At 39.3% G+C, this 22,810-nt stretch overlaps 1 protein-coding gene across 1 annotated transcript in view; it reads right to left on the reverse strand.

Annotated features, from left to right (window-relative positions):
* The window catches only part of KCNH8 (potassium voltage-gated channel subfamily H member 8), a 218,259-nt gene that overhangs the window by 62,543 nt on the left and 132,906 nt on the right, over nt 1-22,810 (reverse strand). Inside the window, exons 6-7 of the mRNA XM_063128395.1 lie at nt 21,323-21,480; nt 16,672-16,876 (exon numbers count right to left, since the gene is read on the reverse strand). Of these exons, the coding sequence (XP_062984465.1) occupies nt 16,672-16,876; nt 21,323-21,480 (363 nt within the window). The remainder of the gene's footprint in view (nt 1-16,671; nt 16,877-21,322; nt 21,481-22,810) is intronic.

The following is a 22,810-nucleotide window of genomic DNA, read 5'->3' on the forward strand; positions in this document are numbered from 1 at the left end:
TTTCTTTATTAATTGTTATTGTGGAGGTTTTGCACTGGTGGATTTGTTTTAAAGGGATTTAAGAATATGTACCAGCTATGAGAAGTTGTTCTGTACATTGATTACAAACTGTATATATGTTGTATATATCACTTATATCTCTAACATTTTGTGTCTATTTTACATTCCTAAGTGAATTTTTGTGGTTGAGTGTTATCACCCTTATTATGCCTTGTTATTTTCAACCACAGCCTTCTATCTACTTTATATTCCAAATGGCTTAACAGGACCTCACCAGCTGAAAATCCAGCCAAATGTCATTTTAATTTCCCCAGAATGTTTCTGGGCCCAGGTGGGAGCTACGTAGGCTTTGAGCTTCATCCCACATACCTGCTTCCCTCGCATTATCCCCGTAGTGCTAAGTTTTCGCCGTTGTTGTTGTTTTTGCTACCGGGGACAGTGATCCTTTGCACACCAGGAAGTGAGTTTAAGGGGGGGGGAATGTAAAAAGTCATAAAAAATAAACGGATGACCCAATTCAATTCAAATTTGGTATGCTTAAAGCTATCCCTAATATCTATTACTGTGCCAATTTTGGTGTCTTTATCTTTAAAGCTTACGCAGATGTAAGCATTTCTTTAAAATCCTGCTCCTGTGCCCCAGCGGCGGCTCGGAAGATACGCTCAAAAAGTAAGGGCTAAATACAGCGAATCTTTTTGCTTTATTGCACAATTAAGGCAGGATGCATGGGAGTACTTCACAATCAAAGCAGATTATAAGGTGGAAAACTTCTGAGACCTTGGCATGCAATTTGCATTGATTGCACAGTATAATGCTGGTGTGATAAAGTTCATTATAGCAGAGCCCCATGGATGCCACGTTGCTTGCGGATGCCAAAGTGCCTGCAGTCATTGTGATCTGGAATATTGATCATCTAGGCTCTACCATTAACAGGAAATTTTCTAGCCTATGCTTCTTTGTAAGATGCTAGTTTTCATTGTGGAGATGATGATGATAGGGAGGAGCATTTGACCATGTGAGCTGCAATCTGCAGTCTGAAGTGGTAAAATACAAAGGTTTACTACTTCATGAGAAACAGGCCTTAGAGATGGTTCATATCTTTACTGTGAAAATTGTGTTTTTGTTTTCCTTTTTCCTGTTATAATATAGAAATCTCATATCTCACTGAATACCCAGAAATGAGTTCATTGGTATATATAATGAAATATATAATGAATTCTTTCACTAGATATTGTGAAACTTATTTATAGACAAAACTGAAATGAAAAACTCTAGCTTCACCTTATGTGAGCAATTTTTTTAAAAAAACTAACTGCTATGGGAGAGTTACAATCCAATTCTAAACTCATTAAGTTCAGTTTTATTTAAAATTTTATAGGCTGTTTTTTGGGAGTGTACCAGTAAGATTAAAATACAATAAAACCAACCAAACAAAGCATGAGAAAGAGAGCAATTGTACGGAACACAAAATGTGTTTAGGATTACAGCACCAGGCTCAGTGGTGTAGTAGCAGATTTTGAAGTGCAAGAGCCCATCATGACACATACACAAATAACCTTGCAAAGAAGAGCTACCATTTAAATTGCCAGGGTGAAAGAGAAGCCCCATCAAAAAAGGAGGAGGAGGAGGAGGAGGAAAGAAGTATTCAGTCTCAGCTTGAAGATATCTTGTTGCTTATTTTTCTCTTTCTCTTATTTCCTCTGTGCTAATTTGTCACAAACAATAATAAAATTTGGAAGCCTCACTCACTTACCAGAGCAAAGTCAGCCTATCAATTACCCCAGCATTCTGGAGAATGACTTCAATGCTCTTGCTCTGAAAACAGCCTTGGAACTGCACTCCATTGCATACCCCCTTTGCTACACCACTGCCTGGACTCAATGTATTCCAATATTTATTTTGCATCATTTCTTTGCCCTTCTGTACTTCATTTCTTCACACACTCTCCATTATAAAAATGTTGGCTTTCTTTAAATGCTGAAGAGCTCCTGTTAAACCAAGCCCAAATTGCCCATCTCCACTGCCACAATAACAGTTTTGTGTCTATTTTCTCCTTTCCCTCCAGTAATGCCCTAGTCCAGCTTCCCCAACCTCGTGCCTTCCAGATGTTTCAAATCCCATCACCCTCACCCAGCATGGCCAGTGGTCAGGAATGCTAGGAGCTATAGCCTAAAACATCTGTACAAGCCTCAGAAGCTTGCTTGTACTGACATCATGGCCTTGTATGTTTCACTGTCCCTCCACAAACAACAGCCAGTGGAGTGGAGACAGAGTCATGACATCAAGAGAGAATGACCCGGTTCACATGAATGTGGTATGGTTAACTTGGGCTGTTGTTGGGTTGCTTGAGAGTTGCTGTCCCTACCCTCAAACAAACCGTGCCTCCCAGGTTCAGATAACAAACCACACCAGTGAAGGTATTAGGTAGGGTGACCATATGAAAAGGAGGACAGGGCTCCTGTATCTTTAACAGTTGTATTGAAAAGGGAATTTCAGCAGGTGTTATTTGTATATACGGAGAACCTGGGGAAATTTCCTTTTCATCCAACAGTTAAAGCTGCAGGTGCCCTGCCCTCTTTTAAATCTGGTCACAGTATATCTGCAGTATAGCTCCTGCAGCTGTGACGAAGAGGAAATTTCACCAGGTTCTCCATATATACAAAGGACACCTGCTGAAATTCTCTTTTCTATGCAACTGTTAAAGATACAGGAGCCCTGTCCTCCTTTTCATATGGTCACCCTATATTAGGGAATCTGGCTGGCACACACTGTGGCTTATTTACCTCACTGTGATTATGAACCAGCTTGATAAATAATAAAAGGCATTATGTGTGTCTGTGTGTGTGTAGAGAGAGGGGGGGAGGGAAAGAGGAGGGACGGAGGCTAGAAATGTGGTTGCCATTTGAGTTTCAGACTTCCAGTGCAATCCTATACCTGTCTACTAAGGAGAAAGTGCAATCGCATTCAATGGGTCTTACTCCTCAGTGCTGCTTAAAATTAATGAAAAGAAGAGCACAAGAAAAGCAGGATGAGACAAAGAGGACACCTGTTGTAAAAACTCAGCTTTGCTCTAAAATCTCTGTTGGGTACAGCATGTTTATGGGTGCCAGGACTGCTAATGTATGGCAGACCTCCTCTAAAGCAGTACGAATGAAATGAAATAAAGGGACACTGGAAGTAGGTCAGCCACAGGTTTACCGCATAAGACTGTCTAGTTGCTATCCAAGAGCCTGCTGCCAGGTTGCTGAAAAGGAGATGCAGTTTCCTGATGACAATGTAAAATGGAGCTTTAAAAATACAGAGAAACATTACCTGCAGTCTCATTAGCAAAAGCAAACTGACCAAGAGGCTTGAGCTGCCCTTGAAATATTAATACATTGGGCAAACTACAAGCATGATTCCTTTTAACACTGACAATTTCCTAAAATTATACAGGGCGAAAAATCTTCAAGCTAGATTGCCCAAGGGTTGAAAACCATCAAATATGATTTTTCATTTGCTTAGAACTGCTTTTGCACCTGAAATTTGTGACTTTTTAAAAAAATAATGCATGCTGAATAGCATTCCTGCCTAGGTAAAGAAGAATAGTTTCATCATGTATTGTGGCTTTCTATTTTGTCTGTAAAGTAGAATCTATTTGCAATAAAATAGCTACTCCAACTTCCACAATTATGCTTCTTGCCCTTATTCACACATATCATGAAAACATAGTTTAGTTTTATAAGGATGAGCCATGGCAAGCCTCAAGCAATCCCTGCAACTCTTCTGGCACAGCTGCAAGAAGTTCAGATGCTTTTTGTTTAATTTTAGAATAACCACAGGTTGTTGTGCTATCCAAACATGGATAAATTGCAATTATTTATTTATTTATTTATTTATTTATTTATTTATATAGCACCATCAATGTACATGGTGCTGTACAGAGTAAAACAGTAAATAGCAAGACCCTGCCGCATAGGCTTACATTCTAATAAAATCATAATAAAACAATAAGAAGGGGAAGAGAATGCACCAAACAGGCACAGGGTAGGGTAAAACTAACAGTATAAAGTCAGAACAAAATCAAGATTTAAAAGCTTTAGGAAAAAGAAAAGTTTTTAGCTGAGCTTTAAAAGCTACGGTTGAACTTGTAGTTCTCAAATGTTCTGGAAGAGCGTTCCAGGCGTAAGGGGCAGCAAAAGAGAAGGGACGAAGCCGAGCAAGGGAAGTAGAGACCCTTGGGCAGGCGAGAAACATGGCATCAGAGGAGCGAAGAGCACGAGCGGGGCAATAGCAGTGTTAACTATGATTAATGTCCTGCTTGTAATTCTCTGGTTGACAGCTGATTGGTCACTGTGTGAACCCAGTGCTGGACTAGATGGATTTCTGGTCTGATCCAGCATCGCTCTTCTTATGTTCTAACTTCAAAACATATGTTATGAAGCTGGCTTGTTTTCATTAACAATAGTTAAGATTAATCACAATTTAGGGTTTGGACATACTGCTAAACTGGGATTAAGCTAAAACAGAAGCAGAAACTTCTGATCTTCTCTTTGAGGCTGCAGCAGAAGAGGAAAGAGGGGGGGGGGGACACACGACTGTATGAGCCAGAGAATCACTGCACCTGTTCCTCATAATCCTAACCCATGGTTTAGTGCATATGTGAACTGGTCCAGTTTCTTGCTTTGCCCTTGTTTCTTCTTCTGAGAATGAACTCCTTTCTTTCTGTTCTACTTGCCTTCTTAAGAAACTCTGTCCTCCTGGCTTGTTATATTTCTCTTCTGTTCACATCTTCTGCATCTGATTCTGTTTTTTATTTAACCTTTTTATCTCTTCTGTTCTTTATCTTTCCCAATTTAAGAAGTTTATGAAAATCTATTCAAAAATCACTAAATCCATTTCATTTTTATCATTATTAACCTTTTTTTTTCATTTGTTCCTTTCTAATATTCTTGAGCATGTTGTCATTTATTTCTGTTCATTCTATATTGGACCTCCTTTAACCATGTTCTGGTCCATTTCATTCCACTGACTAAAATGACTAATGATGTACTGATGGCCAGGACTGAGGGAATTACTTCTGTTCTTGTTCTTCTTGATGTATCAACACGCATGCAACCATTTTCTTCAATCTTTACACAATCTTGGGGTTTAGGATTCCATCTTGATTTTCTCCCTAACATTCTCTCTAATGAGCAACTTAGGTGGTTGTGTGTCAAAAAGAGTGAAGTCATAGCAGGGCAATTGAGAAACATGATGGTGATAACAACCTGCTTGTGTCAACCCTGAGATATGCAGAAGTACAATAATCTGCCCTCTCACAACCTCTTAAATTCATTGTGAAAGAGGCAGTCATTTCATTTTCCTTTCTCTTTCAAGGGGAATTTGAAAATTGTTGAAAAATTTCTCAGTGTTCAGGGCTTCAGCATTTATCTTACTGTAAGGTAGGGTGACCCGGGAAGGGGGTGGAGGGACAGGGCTCCTGTATCTTTAATGGTTGCATAGAAAAAAGAATTTCATCAGGTGTCATTTGTATGCATGCAGCACCTGGTGAAATTCCTTCTTTATCACAACAGTTAAAGCTGCAGGAGCCATGAGAGTGACCAGATACAAAAGATGGCAGGGTTCCTTCAGCTTTCACTGTTGTGATGAAGAAAAAAAATTCTCCAGGTGCTGCATGCATACAAATGACACCTGCTGAAATTCCCTTTTCTGTGCAACTGTTAAAGATTCAGGGGCCCTGTCCTCCTTTCCATATGGTCACCCTACTGTAAGGAGGTGGCTAAGGAGTGGTGGTGTGCATTTTACCATTTATATCCCATTCTGTACTTGCAGTCTCTCGAGTCCTTGAGCTTTCTGAAAAGCCTAGGACTTAACTAGGACTTCCTCCCTTGAGGCTTTTCAATGCGGCTGCCTGCTCAGTGGTTGAAAGCTGAGCAAGGCATTTTTGTTCTATTTTGTTGTTGTTAAAAGGAGGAAGAGGAGAAGAAGAGGAGGAGAAGAGGAGGAGGAGCAATAACAACAATAACACGAACTCACTGAGCTTCAGGCATTCAGCAAGTCCTGGAAGTCCCCTGGGGGGGGGCTTTTCAGAACTCTGCTATTTTAAAAAAGCGAAACTTATATTGTTCTAGCTAAGACTTTTGTTCAAGGTTTGGTTATTTCTCATCTTGATCATCAGATTATTATTTTTTACAGGACTCTGAACTTTTAATCTTTCTCCTCTTATTCCAAACTTCAATTTTGCTGCTCATTTTGTTTTCTTATCTTGTTTGGATTATGGTTCACCTCTTTTTCTCTTCACTGCCTATCTTTTCATACTCATAAATAACAACTTCTTACTCTTAAGGTTCTCCATGTTATTGCTCCTTTCTATCTCTCCTCCTTGATTTCTCCTTAAGTAGCTTCTAGTACTTTTGATGTGTTTATTCTTATCTTCTTGCTAAGTCTGGTTTCCTTGGTACTATTTTGTCTTCTGTCAGTTCTGCCTTTTAGTATCGATCTTTCGTTTTCACTTCTTTCAAAAAGCTTTCACAAATGTACTTATTTTATACTGCATTTTCCTCTATAAATTTATGCTATTCTCCCTCCCTCTCTCTCTCTCTCTCTCTCTCTCTCTCTGTGTGTGTGTGTGTGTGGTATTTCAGAAACTATTGTTTTATATTTATTTTTGTTTGATTCCATGCCCCTTTTCATGTCCATTCCCTTACTCTTCCTATTATATTGGTTGATTTTAGATTGTGGGCAGGGGAAATGGTCATTTAAAGGAAATTTGTTTTACAACACCCCATATTAGGTGCTTTATAAATAAAAGATCATGGTGATGAGGATATTCATTCCATGAATCAAAAAATGCAGCAAAATCTTTCTTACAGTTTGTATCTCGTTAGTTCTTATAGTTGAGGACAGATACCTAGCCTGTTAAGAACATAAGAAGAGTTCTGCTGGATCAGACCAGGGGTCCATCTAGTCCAGCACTCTGTTCACAAATTGCCCAACCAGCTGTTGACAGGAAACCCACAAGCAGAACACTGAGTGCAACAGCACCCTCCCACCCATGTATATAAGCTTACTGCCTTCAATATTGGAGGTAGCACATAACCATCAGGACTAGTAGCCATTGAGAGTCTTCTCCTCCAGGAACTTGTCTAACCCCCTTTTAAGCCATCACTACATCTTGTGGTAGCAAATTCCATTGTTTGACTATGTGCCATTTGAAGAAGTGCAGAATCTCCTACCAATTAGCTTCATGATGACCCCAGGTTCTAGTATTATGGGAGAGGGAGAAAAATGTCTCTCTCCACACCATGTATAATTTTGTATACCTCTACCATGTCTCCCCTTACCCTTAATGGTATGTGTCCCAAATTGTGGCCTTTTTACTTTGTTCCATAGAACTCCCAGGGAAGTCACTGAGAACTAAACCACTTGTTAGATACATTAGCTTTACCATTCCTTAGGGCCAAACTAGATACGATGACAGCAGGTGCGTGAATGTTTAAACTACAGAATGCCTAACAACTACAGTATATGTGAGACATCCAAATTAAAGAGCAAAATGGTGCATGGGCAAAAAGTGCACACCCTCTCTGCCTCTTCTGGTACAGCCCAGCTGAGGAAAAGTGACACTGTGGAGCAGGCTGTAGGGAGGTAAGCCACAGGTGGGAAAAGGTTTAGCATTCTTCATCTACATGCCCCCTTTGCCATTAAAATTACACACTAACACCATTGCTACTTTCTATGTGATTGAAAGCCGATCCAAGTTTTAAACCAGGGGTGGGCAACATGGAGCCCACAAAGCTGCATGTGGCCCCCTAGTCTCTAGTGCAGCCTCTACCATCCCCACATTGTTGAAATTTGCTGTTGTAGCAGCAAACTTTCACGTTTTGCTGCTAAATTCTGACAGCAAACTGTGACAGAGGTTTAAAAGGGGCAAATTTAGCTAGTTCAACTAATATTGTAACTTTACAGTCGCCACTGCAGTTTGCTGCCAAAATTCCACCTATTTTTCAGCCAGTGCAGCAGCAGCAGCAGAGGCATGGCTCATGTGAGTGGGAGGTCCAGGGGTGGGAAATGAACCCTGGGTCCCCAAAGATGTCCATTCCTGTTTTAACACACATATGCCTGTCCCTGTCATGTTTAAATCAGCTCCAATAGTCATGCTGCTGTACGAAACCAGAATGTGACAACTGTCTATTACACAGAGAAATAATCACTACGAAATCCTACTTGATGACTCAAAAAGTTGTTGTTTTGAAATTGCTAGATGGATGCCTAATTTACTCTTATGTCACATAATTCTCATCAAGCATAAATTTTAATTCATAGTCAATAATTCTCATAAGTATTTTCTTGCACAATTATGGCATATCCATCTAAGCTCAGATCTCCCATAAAAATCTATATGGACATTCAGTCAAGTAAGGCAATGATCATAATTTGAAATGTGGAATGATAAAGAAGCTGCCGGAACATAAGCTGTCTACAAGTGAACATGCCCATTCTGAAATCCCAGCTTGGGTACCAACTCCTCCCTGTAGTCTCAGGAAAACCTCCAACAGTTGGCAAACTATTTACATTGAGCAGCTCTCCTGGAACTATGCCACTTCAGAAAGCAGATTGGTAATGCTTCCTGCCCCCGCAATCTCCACTGCCTGCCTCCCCCCCCCCCACATCAAAAATTTCCTGCACATAAAACTGAGCATTTCAGGAAGAATGCTAAATTAGAACATTTCTGTTTGGTATGACGTGTTTCCACAGGCAGAGAGTTTGGGCAAGAAGTAGAATTAAATCATGCAATTTCCCCACTATAAAGAACTACAGGAGGGTTGTATATCCTGCTTTTCTCAACCTGATCATCATTCCTAAGACAGATGTGGGCACATCCATTGGCAATAATGTACAAAAAATATTATACAGGAAGCATAAAATGTGGCTCGGTTTCCCAAACAAGGCTCACACAGCAACCTGTATGCACCTGTATCCTAAAAAAAAAAAGGTAACATCAGAAGTGACCCAATGCCAAATTGTAAGGATTCAGATGTAGCTGATTTATAGATTTCATATTTTAAGTCCAAGTTTTAAAACACACACATTTGTATAATATTTCTGGTTTTGCTGGTACCACCTAATAATGATGTTTGCTTCTGGCGTGGGAGGGTGGCACTTGAATTTTAACCGAGACAAATATACAAGTGCATGCCCTTAAGGACATATTCAAAATGCATCCCCAGAGTTGCTGACAAGAATTTCTGGTGACCGTAGAAGCACTAATGAAGAGAATGATGAACGCTTCAAATTCCACTAGCATCAGCCTGGGAAAACTTTCCAGCCATTAAAATCTTTCTGTCAGTATTCTTGGGATATGATATATATGATCGTAATATGGAAAAAGACTTTTGCCTAGTGGTTGTCTTGAGAATCTTGACTGAGCAGAAACATGCAACAATAAACTCAATAGTGCAATCCTACACATGTCTACTCAGAAGAATCTCAATGGAACTTACTCCCAGATAAGGATATATACCATGGCAGACTAAGAACATTTTATTGCATGCTCGTTAATGGGCACTCACGGATTTTTGCAGGTCCCTCTCATGACGTCGTCTACCTCCCATACACCTCCTGCCCCTTCTTGCCTTCTTCGTGTCACAAAAAATCACCCCAGTAAGTCCGATTTATAATTAAGATGGAAGTTGCTATTTCCTGCTATGTGCAGGAGAAGCAGCGCAATCAGAATGGCCGACTGAATGGGCCACATGCACTTGGTTTACTTCCTCTTTCAAAAGAGGAAGTAATGAGCAACAAAAACAGGGTTGGAGAAGTGACAGTAGAGAAGTGTGATTTCCCTCCATCTGATGGAGGTCTAAGGCCACAGCTAGACCTAAGGTTTATCCTGGGATCATCCAGGGTTCACCCCTGCCTGAGCACTGGATCCCCTGTGTGTCACCTAGATTAACAGGTTTGACCCCTGGACGATCCAGGGATAAACCTTAGGTCTAGCTATGGCCTAAGACTGCAGTCGTATATGGGAGTAAGTAGCATTTAACTTAATGGGACTTCTGAGCAGACACGGATAGGATTGCAGTGTAAATGATTAATGTAGCAACATATAACGGAAGTATAGTACAAGGGCTAGAACTTCCAAAGCTCCACTGCTTATTTGTTCAAACATGCTGAAAGTGGCACATGTATTATGATACCCCATTCCCACCACCCTTAGAATACAAAAGCAAACCAAAAAGAGAATAAATAAATGTAAAAAGTAAACATTTCAGTTATAGGAGAGAATGGAAAGGTAGGCATATCCAACATAAATGGAATTATTAGGGTGACCATATGAAAAGGAGGACAGAGCTCCTGTATCTTTTAACAGTTGTATAGAAAAGGGAATTTCAGCAGGGCAGGATCTACACTACTGCTTTAAAATGGTTTATAACAGTCGTGGAAACTGTTGGGGCCCAAGACACACCACATATACAGTTTTCAAAACGTTTTCAAAGTGTCATATCCTGCTTCGTGTAGATCTGACCCAGGTGTCATTTGTATGCATGCAGTGTCTGTGGGGCGCCTGTGGAACACACAAGGACCCCTCCAGGGACTGGAGAATCTTGGGCCACGTCAGAGAGTGGGGCTCCCGGTCGTGGCCAGATGATCACAGTGGTGAGTAAGTGATCACACCGGCAGTTAGGAGGTCACTAGTGCCCACTGTCCCTGGGTCTCGGTAGGTTCAGCCCTCCCAGCCAGTGCTATTACACAAAGGAGGCAGAAATTCTTAAGGAGGTGCTTAGGGGTTCCTGGACATTGAAAGAACCCTGACAATAATCATTGTATGATCGTTCACTTCCTTTAATCACTGTATATCAAGTGCTGTTTTGGATAACGGTTTTAAAAGCTTTTTAAAAATCTGATCCTGAAATTATAGACAACAGGTGGGAAACTATTACACAAATGAGTTCTGGCAGCTTTTGTGATCTCAAGGAATAAGCATCTAGACTGTTTGAGTCAGATCTGCACAAAGCAGGATATAACACTATGAAAGTGGTGTGAAAGTGGAATATGGCATGTGTCAATGGGCCCCAACAGTTGTCAGTGCACTTCAATACTTCAGTGCACTCTAAAGCAGTAGTGTAGATCCTGGTCTCTTATTAAGCAATGCATCCATCCATCTTTATTATATGGTCACAGACTTGCTATCCATGGTTGTTCAGTTTTGAAAGATCATGAAGTTCTAGTAAATAGAATATGGTTAGCTACCAAGAATATTTTCAGAACGATCTACTTATTGCCTGCACAGATATGACTAGCACTCAGGTATATTGCTAAGAGAGGGGGTGGGGTGACTCTCTCATCTCCAGACTGCAAGGGATTTTATTATCTTCCTTGTACCTATTTGTCTGCATATCATAGGAAATCAAGAACTATGCCACTAAAAATGGCGCTGAAACGATGCAGAAAGGTTACCAAAAGCTTTGTCAGCTTAAAATTTATTTTATTTCCTCCCAAAAAATGCACTATATAATAAATAAATAAATAAAGTTCCAGGAAGACACTGGCCACTAGCATGGAACTAAGCCCCGATTGCAAATAGTCAAGAAGTGTGGAATATATGGAACAAACCCCTGAATTTTGGTCTCATCAGTTCTTTAAACCAACTTCCACTGAAATCAATGAGGCCGAAAGGTACCTACATTTGGTGGGATTGTGCCGTAAGGTTTATCATTGATAAAAGAAAACCTCCCTATAATCTGCTCTTAATAATTCTAGTTTAATCCTATATTTAAAATTAGAGTTCTGCTGGAAGGTTTTTTGAGCTTATTTTGTTCTCAGGGGGAGGGGAGGAGTTCACCACAACAATCCCCTTCCTGTTGTCAACTGGTTCAATGTTGCCTGTTTGCAGTACTCTTGGCAGTAGTGCTTATCCTTCTAGCTGCTTGTTGGCATCATTATGTTCCCCCCCCCCCACCCAATACTCCAGAGCGGGAGTGGGGAGCATTGTCTTAACCCTGATTTGCTTTGGATAACCTTGAGGGCCTTTCTAGATGATGGGGTAGCCCGGTGCGAGCCCCGGCCCAGCCCCTGTGTGTCCAGATGACACACAAGGGATCCTGGGCTCAGGCAGGGGTAACCCTCCCTTGGCCCAGGATAACTGGCACCGATTGTGGCCCAGTATTTCCCATGGTCTTGGGCTGAGCCTGAGACCGTGGGCGTGTAGGCCGTTCCACCGCTTTTCCCGGCTACCACATTTATTTACGAGTAGCCAGGAAAAGCGGCATGCAGCGGCCATCAGGGCAGGGTGGGGAGATGGGGGGGGGGAAACAGAGCCAGGGGAGAATGGGGGGAATTGGAGATTGTAGATGGGCGGGGGGGATCGGGGATCGCGGGCAGGCGGACTGGGGGGGATTGTGGCCAGAGGGGAAATTGGGGGCAGGGGGGAATGGGGAACCCTTTTTTTTTAAAAAAAAAGCCCTACTTTTATCGTTGGTGCGCTCCTGCGCACATGGCCCCTTTAAGTTCCCAAACAAAATAGCCAACACGATGGGGATTTTAAGGTAGGTCTAGCAGGGCCCAAAGTCTTTTTGTTAATATGGAAGAACAAATATTGAATTCTTGAATTAGGAGAAGCAGAGCATACTGAGGCTACAATAATAAATACACTTACTAGGGTAACCTTTCCAAATGTGATGCCCTTCATCTGCTTTGGACTATAACTTTCATCATCCCTGAACATTGGCAATGCTACAAGAAGCTGACGGGAACCATAGCCCAGTATCTGGAGAGCCCCACATTAGGGAAAGGTTGACTAGACCCCATTGAAGTTTGTGGGAGTTACAACTAAGTAACCATGCATAGGTTTGCACTGGGAAGTATCACTGCCTGCTTTTGTCAATAGAACCCTTTTAGCTTTCCCCCAATTGTTTGGGATCTGATTAATTTGTAGTTTACATAATAGGATATACAAGTACATCACAATATTTCTATATTATGCGGCTGGGAATATATCTTGCCAGGCGATTTATTGTTCTTCAGATTGTGAGTTACCTATTTCATATTTTTCTTTGTCTATTGAGGCCTTCATTTTTTCTGTCATCTAATAAAAATGCCAGGATGTTTGTTAAATCTGTGAAAATCCCTAATATATACATTTGGTGCAATGTCAAAAGAACATAGTTTCTTATAATGATTAGCAAATTCATTTTGCAATTTCCTTTGCAATGGTAATGTTGGGTAAATCAATGTCATTTTTGTTTCTTCTTTAGTTGATTGTCTGGGATGTAACTGGTTTTGTTATTTTTATTATTAATGTTTATTTATTATTAAATTTATACACTGTCTTATTTGCTAAAAAGCCATCGAGGTGGTACACAACAATTTATAACGATAAAAACTTAAAACAATAAAAATAAGATTATAGCATTAAAATGACTATATAATTTTAAAGGCAAGATTATAAAGATCCGTCTTCGCACCCTTTTTAAAAGCCAAGAGAGTGGGGGCCAATTGTAGTTCCTGAGGGAGCCAATTCCACAATTTTGGAGTGACACAGGAGAAAGCTCTTCCATGTACACCTAACAAATGAGACTTTGTGGATAATGGTATCCTCAAAAGGGCCTCTCCGGCAGATCTTATTACTTGGGCAAGTTCATAAAAGATCCAATTGTTCCTTTAGAACTAAGAATTGCTGAAAGATATCAGCAAGTCACGATTTCTTTCTGAAAGACCACATCTTCCTGTGTGACTTTGCCTTAGGTTACAATCATTTTTGGAAGACCTGCTTTTTATCTAACCAACTAAAGATTATGGAATTCCGTCCTCAAACTAACCCCATTCCTGTGAAATATTTCAATCAGGATATAGGTTTTAACGCTTTCTCTTTTATTTATTTATTTATTTATTTATTTATTCATACTTTTTAAAATTGCATTTCTATACCACTTCTAATGTATAGAAATGTAATTAATTAATACATAAATAAATAATAAATAATGAGTTTGATTTTCAAGGAACTAGCAGGAAGTCAAGTGTTTGAACTGACGCCTCTAATCTCATATAAATATTGGCTCTATGGCTGCCATTTGCATAAAAGCATTTTACACAGAATAATGAATTGCCATCTCTATGCAAAATGGTGGCTCGCTCAGGGGACAGGTGGCCTTACAGTTCTTGCCAGGTGTAGTGTGACAAGCTGGGGCATGTGAAAAGTTTTTATACTGTTGTTTTTATGTTTCTGATGGTTTTTAAATTTTGTATACTTTTTAATGTTTACCATTTTTAACTGTTGTAAACCGCCCAGAGAGCTTCGGCTATGGGGCGGTATATAAATGTAATAAATAAATAAATAAATAAATATGTGTCTGGTGCATCTGTGGAACCCAATCCAGCAGGCCGAACATTTCTTTTTTTGGACTCCACCCTGTATTGGGTGCCCATGACATCCCTAGAAATTCCCCACAGCATGATTATTTTCAAGGTCCAAATAAGTCATGTATAGCTGCTCTAAATTACCAATCAATTGACATTTTACAACACATTCGGGAAGCCCTCATAGGTTCAGGTATCCACTAATATTATTTCCCACAACTTCTAACCTGTCTTTCAGTTGTGTTATGTTACCATAATACAACTGAAAAAGAACATGATCCTCTCTTATCTCTCTCTCATGTTCGCCTTAGGACAGTCAATTTACCTGTAGTTTAGTTTTAATTGGTGTTTTCTATGTTTATTGTATTTTTTTTTAATATTTTGCTGGAAGCTGCCTTTTGACAATATTGTCCCCTTCCTTCCATAGACAGAGAAAAAGAAAGAGAGAAAAAAGAGAGCAGCAGAGCAGCTTTTCCTGAGTCACATAGATTATGTGGACTTGTGGACATTTTTTCTACTTTCCAGAATTGTACACAAATTTGGCTATAGAAAAATACATGAAATAAAAAAACACCAGCAAAAAATACACATTTGCCCCATAGGCTAAAGCATAAAATGTGCCTTTTAGCAAATATGAATTTGTGCAAATACAAGTTTGCCCAAATTTGGGAAATTGGAAAAAACACACAATTCTGCCAATGAGTGGATGATGGATCGAAAGGAACCTGACAATCAACGAAATGCAGACAGAACAGATTACATCTTTAATTTAGATATGTGGTGCAGGAATACCTGTAGTCCTGCATAAAATATTTGCAAAATCAGATAGACAATGAATGAGAAAAGAAAGTATTCCAATTCACTAAATGTCTAGAAGTCAAGTCATTCAAAGGAATCATGTTAAATAAAATTTGACAATCTTTTGGTTTACAGCTCCAAATTTAGGAGGCATTGACAGGTTTCTCAGTTCTCCAAATTAGTCATTTTGAAAAGTTACAAAACTATCTCCCTAAAGAGATCCAGTTCTATTATACATGTTCCACTTACTGGGTTTGCTCAGGAACTGCATTTAAGTAAAGTCTGACGTCTTTCTAATTGCAAGAGGGATTTTAAACATTATTATTGCTGTACTCATACTCAAGTTCATTTACTTCAGAGCTACATATTTTCCATATTTTCTTCAAGGAAATTAAAGGTACTTTGATGGTAATTAAGACCTTAATTCAATTATTTCAACTTTAAATGTATGGGCAAATACTCAACGATGGTTTTATTTTTGGCAAGGTATAAGTAATTAAGTACTAGAAAACAGCCACAAATACATATTTTTCTTTCAGTTTACATCTTGTCAAAGTATTTGTACAATTGTTCACTTATGCAAGCAAATTACTGCATATTAAAATCAGGCCCTAAAATATTCTAGATTCTGCTGAAATAAGTGGGTATTCAAAGCTGCCTGACATAGATCCATCACTAAAGCTGAGCATTTTCACACCTAGATAGGAGACTGCCTGAGAATTTTATGCATGCTGCTCCCAGCTCATTGGAACGTCATGATTACAAGGACTAATGGGTTGGATCCAGATTTAGTTATAATGAAATTAATAGAATTTAAGTTAATCCTGGCTAAATCTTGATCCAACCCAAAGACTTCAGATACAAGAACTGCATTGGCTGCCAATAAGCTTCTGGGTCATGTTTCAGGTTCTGTTGTTAACTATAAAGCCCTAAGGACTTGGTATGAGGTTACCTTAGGGACCACCTCACCCCTTCTGTCCTCGCCTGGTTCTTGCAATTCACAAGAGGAATACTTTTGACACTGCCTCATGCAGATGAGGTTTGCCTCAAGAGTACCTGCAATAGAGTGTTTAGTGTTGCAGCACCCATCCTCTAGAGCAGCCTTCCTCAACCTGGGGCGCTCCAGATGTGTTGGACTGCATCTCCCAGAATGCCCCAGCCAGCTGGCTGGGGCATTCTGGGAGATGCAGTCCAACACATCTGGAGCGCCCCAGGTTGAGGAAGGCTGCTCTAGAGTGTCTTCAGTTTTGATCTTTAGACATCTTCTCAAGACCAACCTCCTCAAGCATCCTTTCCTTGAAGGATGACCCAGGCAGTATGGTTACAGTTGACTAGTGATTACCTTACTGTGTTTTTACTGTTATATTTATGTTTCTGTAAACCACTTTGATAGCCCACTGGAAAGAGAGATATAAATCTAAATAATAATAATAATAATACTTCATTTCTGAATATGTACGTGGAGAACTACAACATTTTGATGTTTCAAGGTGCATTTTTCTATTTGTGATTTTTTTAAAAAACTGTCTTTACCTATGTCCCAAGTGAATGGTTTTTTATCCATTTCCTTCCTTCCAATGACATACCAAATGCAAGCCATCCAATGAGCTAGCAATGCAAACATAGACATAAGAAGAGTCAAAACAATAGTGCTGTGCTGGGAATAACGATCCAACTTTTGAAGAAGACGTAAAAGACGTAGCAATCGTACGGTCTTGAGAAGGTGGACAATGGACACCTACAAGAATAAGAAGGCAAAACAGTATTTAGCCATCTTTCCAAAAAGAATCAAACTTGCTTCAATCTTATCAGCTCCTGAACCTTGTGCACAAGTAAAAGTCGGGTATGTACTAAGATTTAGAGTAGAGGTTATATATTAGCTGCTTTGTTGTAATGCACGCTGTTTAGGGTAAGTCAAAACTGGAGGATGGGTATTTGTTTTAAGAACACAAGAAGAGTCATCCTGGATCAGTCCAAGGGTCCACCTAGTCCAGCACTCTATTCACAACTGTCGACCAGGAATCCACAAGCAGGATACGGTGCAACAGCACCTCCCACCCATGTTCCTCAGGAACCAGTGTAGAAAGGCTTACTCCCGACCCATTCCCAAACATGATTTTGTATAAGAAAAAGACACAAAGGAAAAAGATATGGGGAGGGAAGTGGAAAACCAGCAAATTCATGTAGAATGACCAGTGAAAAGTCAGTGGAACAGGAGAAGTCTCTGTATACCTCTAAGGAAAGGTTATGTATGCTTATGCTCATATTTCATTTTTCTGTGAGGAATCAAAATTAAATCCCAATTTTTAAAAATTCTGTGATAATGTTGCAAATGACTGAAAGAATTCATGTATAATTATTTCTCATTACACATTCCAAATGTTGCTCCCCCCTTCTGCAATGTTCAGTCTGTCACTGTAAGATCAGAAATGCATACAGAAAGTGAAATTTCACCACTATACATTGAAAAGAGATACAATGAAGAGTCAGTACTCCAGTCTTGTGCCTGGTTAGATTTGATTTCCCCACAACTATACAAGTTCAACTGAATTTCACTGTATGGTTAAGGAATTAGTTAGCTTAACACTTTTAGCCAAAGTTACAAGAGACAAAAGCAACCAAGAGTCATGTGACAACTTAAAGACTAAAAAAGTTGATGTGGCATGAGTTTGCAGGCAAGAGCCTACTTCAGCCTTTCCCAAGCTGGAGTTCTCCAGAAGTATTGGACTCCAATTCCCACAATACCCAGCCAGCATGGGAATTTCAAATATACAGCTCTCCACCTGCAGGCAGCTGGGGAGGAGGAGCACTGAAGTAGCTCTCAACATGGGCAGGGCTCAACCCCTCCACTATACTAAAATAAGCAGAACACATGAGCTTTAACCTGACCATAAAACTTCAGAATTCAGCAATTGTCAAGAAACTATTACATGAGTGCAATCTTTCATTTTTCCAAATCCCCTGGTGACTTCAGTATTATAATTCATCTACTCAGTAATTCTGAGGCTAAAATACGAAGGAAGTGAGGCAGGTGGCTACTAGGAGGAGGGCTTTCTCTGCTGTGGCCCCCCGGTTGTGGAACAAGCTCTCCAGAGAGGTTCGCTTGGCACCTACATTGTTTTCTTTCCATCGCCAGCTGAAGACCTTTTTATTTTCTCAGTATTTTAACATCTAATTTAACTTACATTTAAACTTTGCTCTTTTAATCTCATATTTTAACATATATTAATTTTTGCTGTGTGGTTTTATTCTGGTTGTGCTTTTTATATTGTATTTCGTATGTGTGTTTTAAATTTGTTGGTTGTTTTTATGCTCTTCATGGTTTTTAATTTTTGTGAACTGCCCAGAGAGCTTTGGCTAACCTTGAAGACTGCTGAGAGGCTTCAGTAAGAGGAGCATTATACAGCAATTTTGTCAATTTGCAACATGTACACACTTGATATAAATTCCACTTCTCCCTGGGCAGAATCCAATGGGGGTGCTTACGTGCCTGCTGATTCTCCTCCACCTCACCAATTGTGCTGCAAATGTGGCTGCCCCCCATTTTCACAATAGTAATTTTGTGCAACGGGACAAGCCAAAACGAGCTTATTCCTGGAAGGAGGCAGGTCCACAGAGCTCACTTAAGGGAACTCTGTGAGTTGTCTCCTTCCAGAAATGAGCTTTTCCCCTAGGAAAGGCTAAATCACCACTTGTGGAAAGGAATTGGCAGGGTGGAAAAGAATCAATGGAGGCTTAAGCGTCCCATTAGATTCTTCTCACAGGTAGCACTTTTTGTGTGAGTGTAAAGGACTGATCTACAAGCGGGATCTGTAGCTTGTTTAACCATGTTGGTTGATACGACAAGTGTATATGAAAAGAACACAGATGACTACAGTTCTCTACAGTTATTGAAGTACATTGTCATGGAAACTAAAGTCTGAGTATCTTTCAGAAGCACAGAAAGACTTGTGTTGGTTTCTATTGGCAAGGGATAAAAAGAAAGAATATTTTAAGATATCGTGTTCACACATTTTGATGTTTTGGTTGAAAGTGATTTTTTTCAGGGGCAGAAATATTTCCTGAGTAATGCCTTTAAGTGTCCAACTTTTCCTGAATCTGTTAACTGTCATTCCCCCACTATCTGTTGCTCCTCCTGCACTATTACACATACACAAACCCATGCCTCCTGATTAAACTGAGCCTGGACAATCTGGGATCATCTAATAAATGCAATGAACACTGATGGTAATGAGAACTGATTTAGAGTAAGAGCCATGATTCTTAGCTTGGTCATATAAGTGAATCTCGCCAATCAGGGATTGGATAGTGAATATTATATCATAATGTTACATAACCAATCAGCTTTAGTTGCATTCTCACATCACTGAAGGCAAACACAACCTGTCTAGATAATTTTCTCTCTCTCTCTCTCTCTCTCTCTCTCTCTCTCTCTCTCACTCACTCACATACACACACACACACACACACACACAGAAAATCCTTATATATTTCTAAGATTAAAAAATCCCATTTGTTTAAACCAAAAGATCCTTAAAACATCCCTAAGGTATCTAAGGATAGTGCTCCAGAAATTAAAGTTCTACAATTGCCACATACTAAAACATCTCTAGATGAAATGGTTGGGTAATAGTTTGTGACTCAGCTTAAAATGTCTTTATGTTCTACATCAGATTTGCTCCAGGTTTTTTTATGCCCATAGAGAAACATAACTCAGAGTTGTTTTAGAAATTAAGGTTGTGTTGTGGTCGCTGCTTCTGTATTAAATTGGGTCACACCACCTTCTATGAGCATAGCCTTTCCATCCACAAAAGACAAATCCTGGATCCAAAACTATAGTATCCTTATTTCTTGTTTGGGCCACAGACCATTCACATACAAAACAGCTAAGACAAAATAAGACAAATACAACCTAAAATAAAATCTAAAATGCTTAAGCTAAAATAGATTCATGATACACTGTGTAAAATTCATTTATGTAAATTAAACTACACCCAACACTATAGGTTGTGCTCTGTTACTGATAACAAAGGCGGTATTGTTAAATACTTTGAATTACCTCAAGCCACAACCATCTTTGAAAATAAGGAAGTCTTCACTAGCATTCTTTGTCTCTTTTACATATACATATAGAACTGCCAACTGAAAAACTCAGCACTTCATAAGGCTTTCATCTGAGAGAGATATATAAATATATATAAAAATCCTAGCTTCATGAAATTTTCATTTGTGTGCAAAACATAATGGTGGCCTCAGGCAGAATGATTTTCTGAGTGAACGGACTTCATTACATTGTACATGAAGATCTTTTGATACAGGGGAGTATTAAGGTATTTGAAAAGAAATACTTCAATCCTTCCCCTTAATGCACTGGTTTACAGAGCTGAGTCAATATCATGTGGGCAACGGGCAAGTGGCCTGCTTTCCAGCAAAGCACAACATGTTACTTAAGAGACAATTTACATTACAGCCTACATAAATTTGAGGGGGGAAATCAAAAACAAAACCTACAAATATTTAAAAGCCAATGTGCCTAAATAATTTTTTGAAGGGATCTTGTGAACATTTGGATGTGTGTTGAGAGTATAGCTCATTCAGATACGGCTCAACTGACATTCAGGAAGTTCTCCCAAGAAATGATAAATAGCTTCACAAGGTTGCTTCAACTTGCCAAAGTCTCTTCATAGGGAAACTGATTCAAATAAAAAAGTCACATTTATATACCATTGAATTGTCACTTTCATATCCACTGATTGAAACTGAGGGCAATTAACTTTCTGTAGATTGACCAGAATCGACTTCAAAGTCCTAGTGATATAGGGCAGGATATAAATGATTTAATAAATAAATAAAATGGATTTTAAGCATAAGCATTTCCAACTCTTTAAAATGTAAGAAGACAACTTATTTAGATATTTAAATATTTCCACTTGCCCTGATGCACATATCACGATTTGGGGAATATTACAAGCCAAAATAATTAGTACAGATTTTTGTTTAGTGTATGAAAATACAAGACATGCATAAAGCAAAACTCATATAAAGCTCCAAAGGAAAAGACAGAATGCTGCACTCAACAGATTTCGGTTATGCTTTTCTTTTGCCTGCATGGAGCCATATGTTCATTCACAAAAGGGACTGCTTGAGGTCAATACTAGTTGCAGAATGGAAGGGCTATACTTACCACATTGACATTAAAAGCATAGAGTAGATCAAAAGGAAGTGCAGCAATTAAATCAATGATGAACCAGGTTGTCACATAGTGGATACAAATAGATCTTGCTTCAAATATTACTTGGCCAGACTTGCTGACGTATGTTGTTCGAAAATTTAAAATAATATCTGCTTGACAAAAAGAAAATAAGTTGTTAGAGGTGCTGAAATTGCTTAAATGAATAATTTATAAGAAAAGAAGATATTTTAATTGGAAATTATCTTATTTGCTTCTTCACTGCCATGATCCTGCCCCCTGGCCATTACTGATAGTCACTAATTCCTTCTACATCCCAGTACTGACCATCTTCTGTAATCCTCCTAGGCCAATATCATGTCATATTGTTTATGCTGTACAGTACCTGTACTGCAAAATGTAAGAGTAGAAACAGATGTAAACCTACTTCGCAACGGAAATGTCAAAAATCTAAAAAAATATATGCAGTTTGTTACTTTATGATAGAGGCTAAATGTGATGAGCCAGTTTCAATTCATATTTTCTGTCTACACTGCTTGAACAGTCAAGTTGACATTTACTCACATGTATTACACATACATTGCTTAGAACAGGGGAGGGGAACCTCTTTCAGCCTAAAGGCTGAATTCAGTTTTGGAAACACTCTCTGCCACTACTGAAACCTTAGGAGAAGAATTCAAATCGTTTAGAATTGGAGGGGGGGGGGATCTGCACAAAAGTCAGGAAAGCACCAAACAATCAATGGTTAAGGGAAAGGGGATGGGGCCAGGGGACGGGGCCATTTGGGGAGCTCTGGAGGGCCAGAATGGAATCCCAGGAGGGCCACATTTGGTCTTCTGTCCTGAGGTTCCCCACCCTGGCTTAGAAATATTACAGTCCCTCACATTAGATGCCCTGCTTTTAAAATACAAGCAGAGCACTTAATAGGCATTGCTTTCTATAGACAGAGTCTTGGTTATGTGCATCCTCAATAGTAATCAGGATCATTACTCTACTCGCCTCACCAACCACTCCCACGGCTACCACGTGATGGTACTTCATCCTTTCCATTCTTCATCTTAGCTTTTAGGTTTGTGTCCAAATATGCTGGCCTCTACATATTGGAGCGCTAGACAGGAATATTAATATAGGCATCCTATGCATAGTTCTCATATCATGGCAACCTATAGGAAAACTTTTGTCCAGTCTAAGCAGTTCTGTATCATTATCATCATCATCATCATCATCATCATCATCATCATCATCATCATCATCATCTCTCTTTTCTCGCTTGTGGGTTTTTTTCTAGATGGACATGGCAAGTCATACTGTCTTTTACTGGTTCAGAATTTTCCTGACTATTGAACATGTTTTAAGTATGACTGCTTTCTGGATGTTGTTGTGGATTATGGTTGTTTATTATTATTATTATTATTATTATTATTATTATTATTATTATTATTATTATTATTATTTGTATCCCACTTTTTTCCCAATACTGGG

The sequence above is a fragment of the Elgaria multicarinata genome, chromosome 1, assembly GCF_023053635.1.
Source record: "Elgaria multicarinata webbii isolate HBS135686 ecotype San Diego chromosome 1, rElgMul1.1.pri, whole genome shotgun sequence".
NCBI lineage: Eukaryota > Metazoa > Chordata > Lepidosauria > Squamata > Anguidae > Elgaria > Elgaria multicarinata.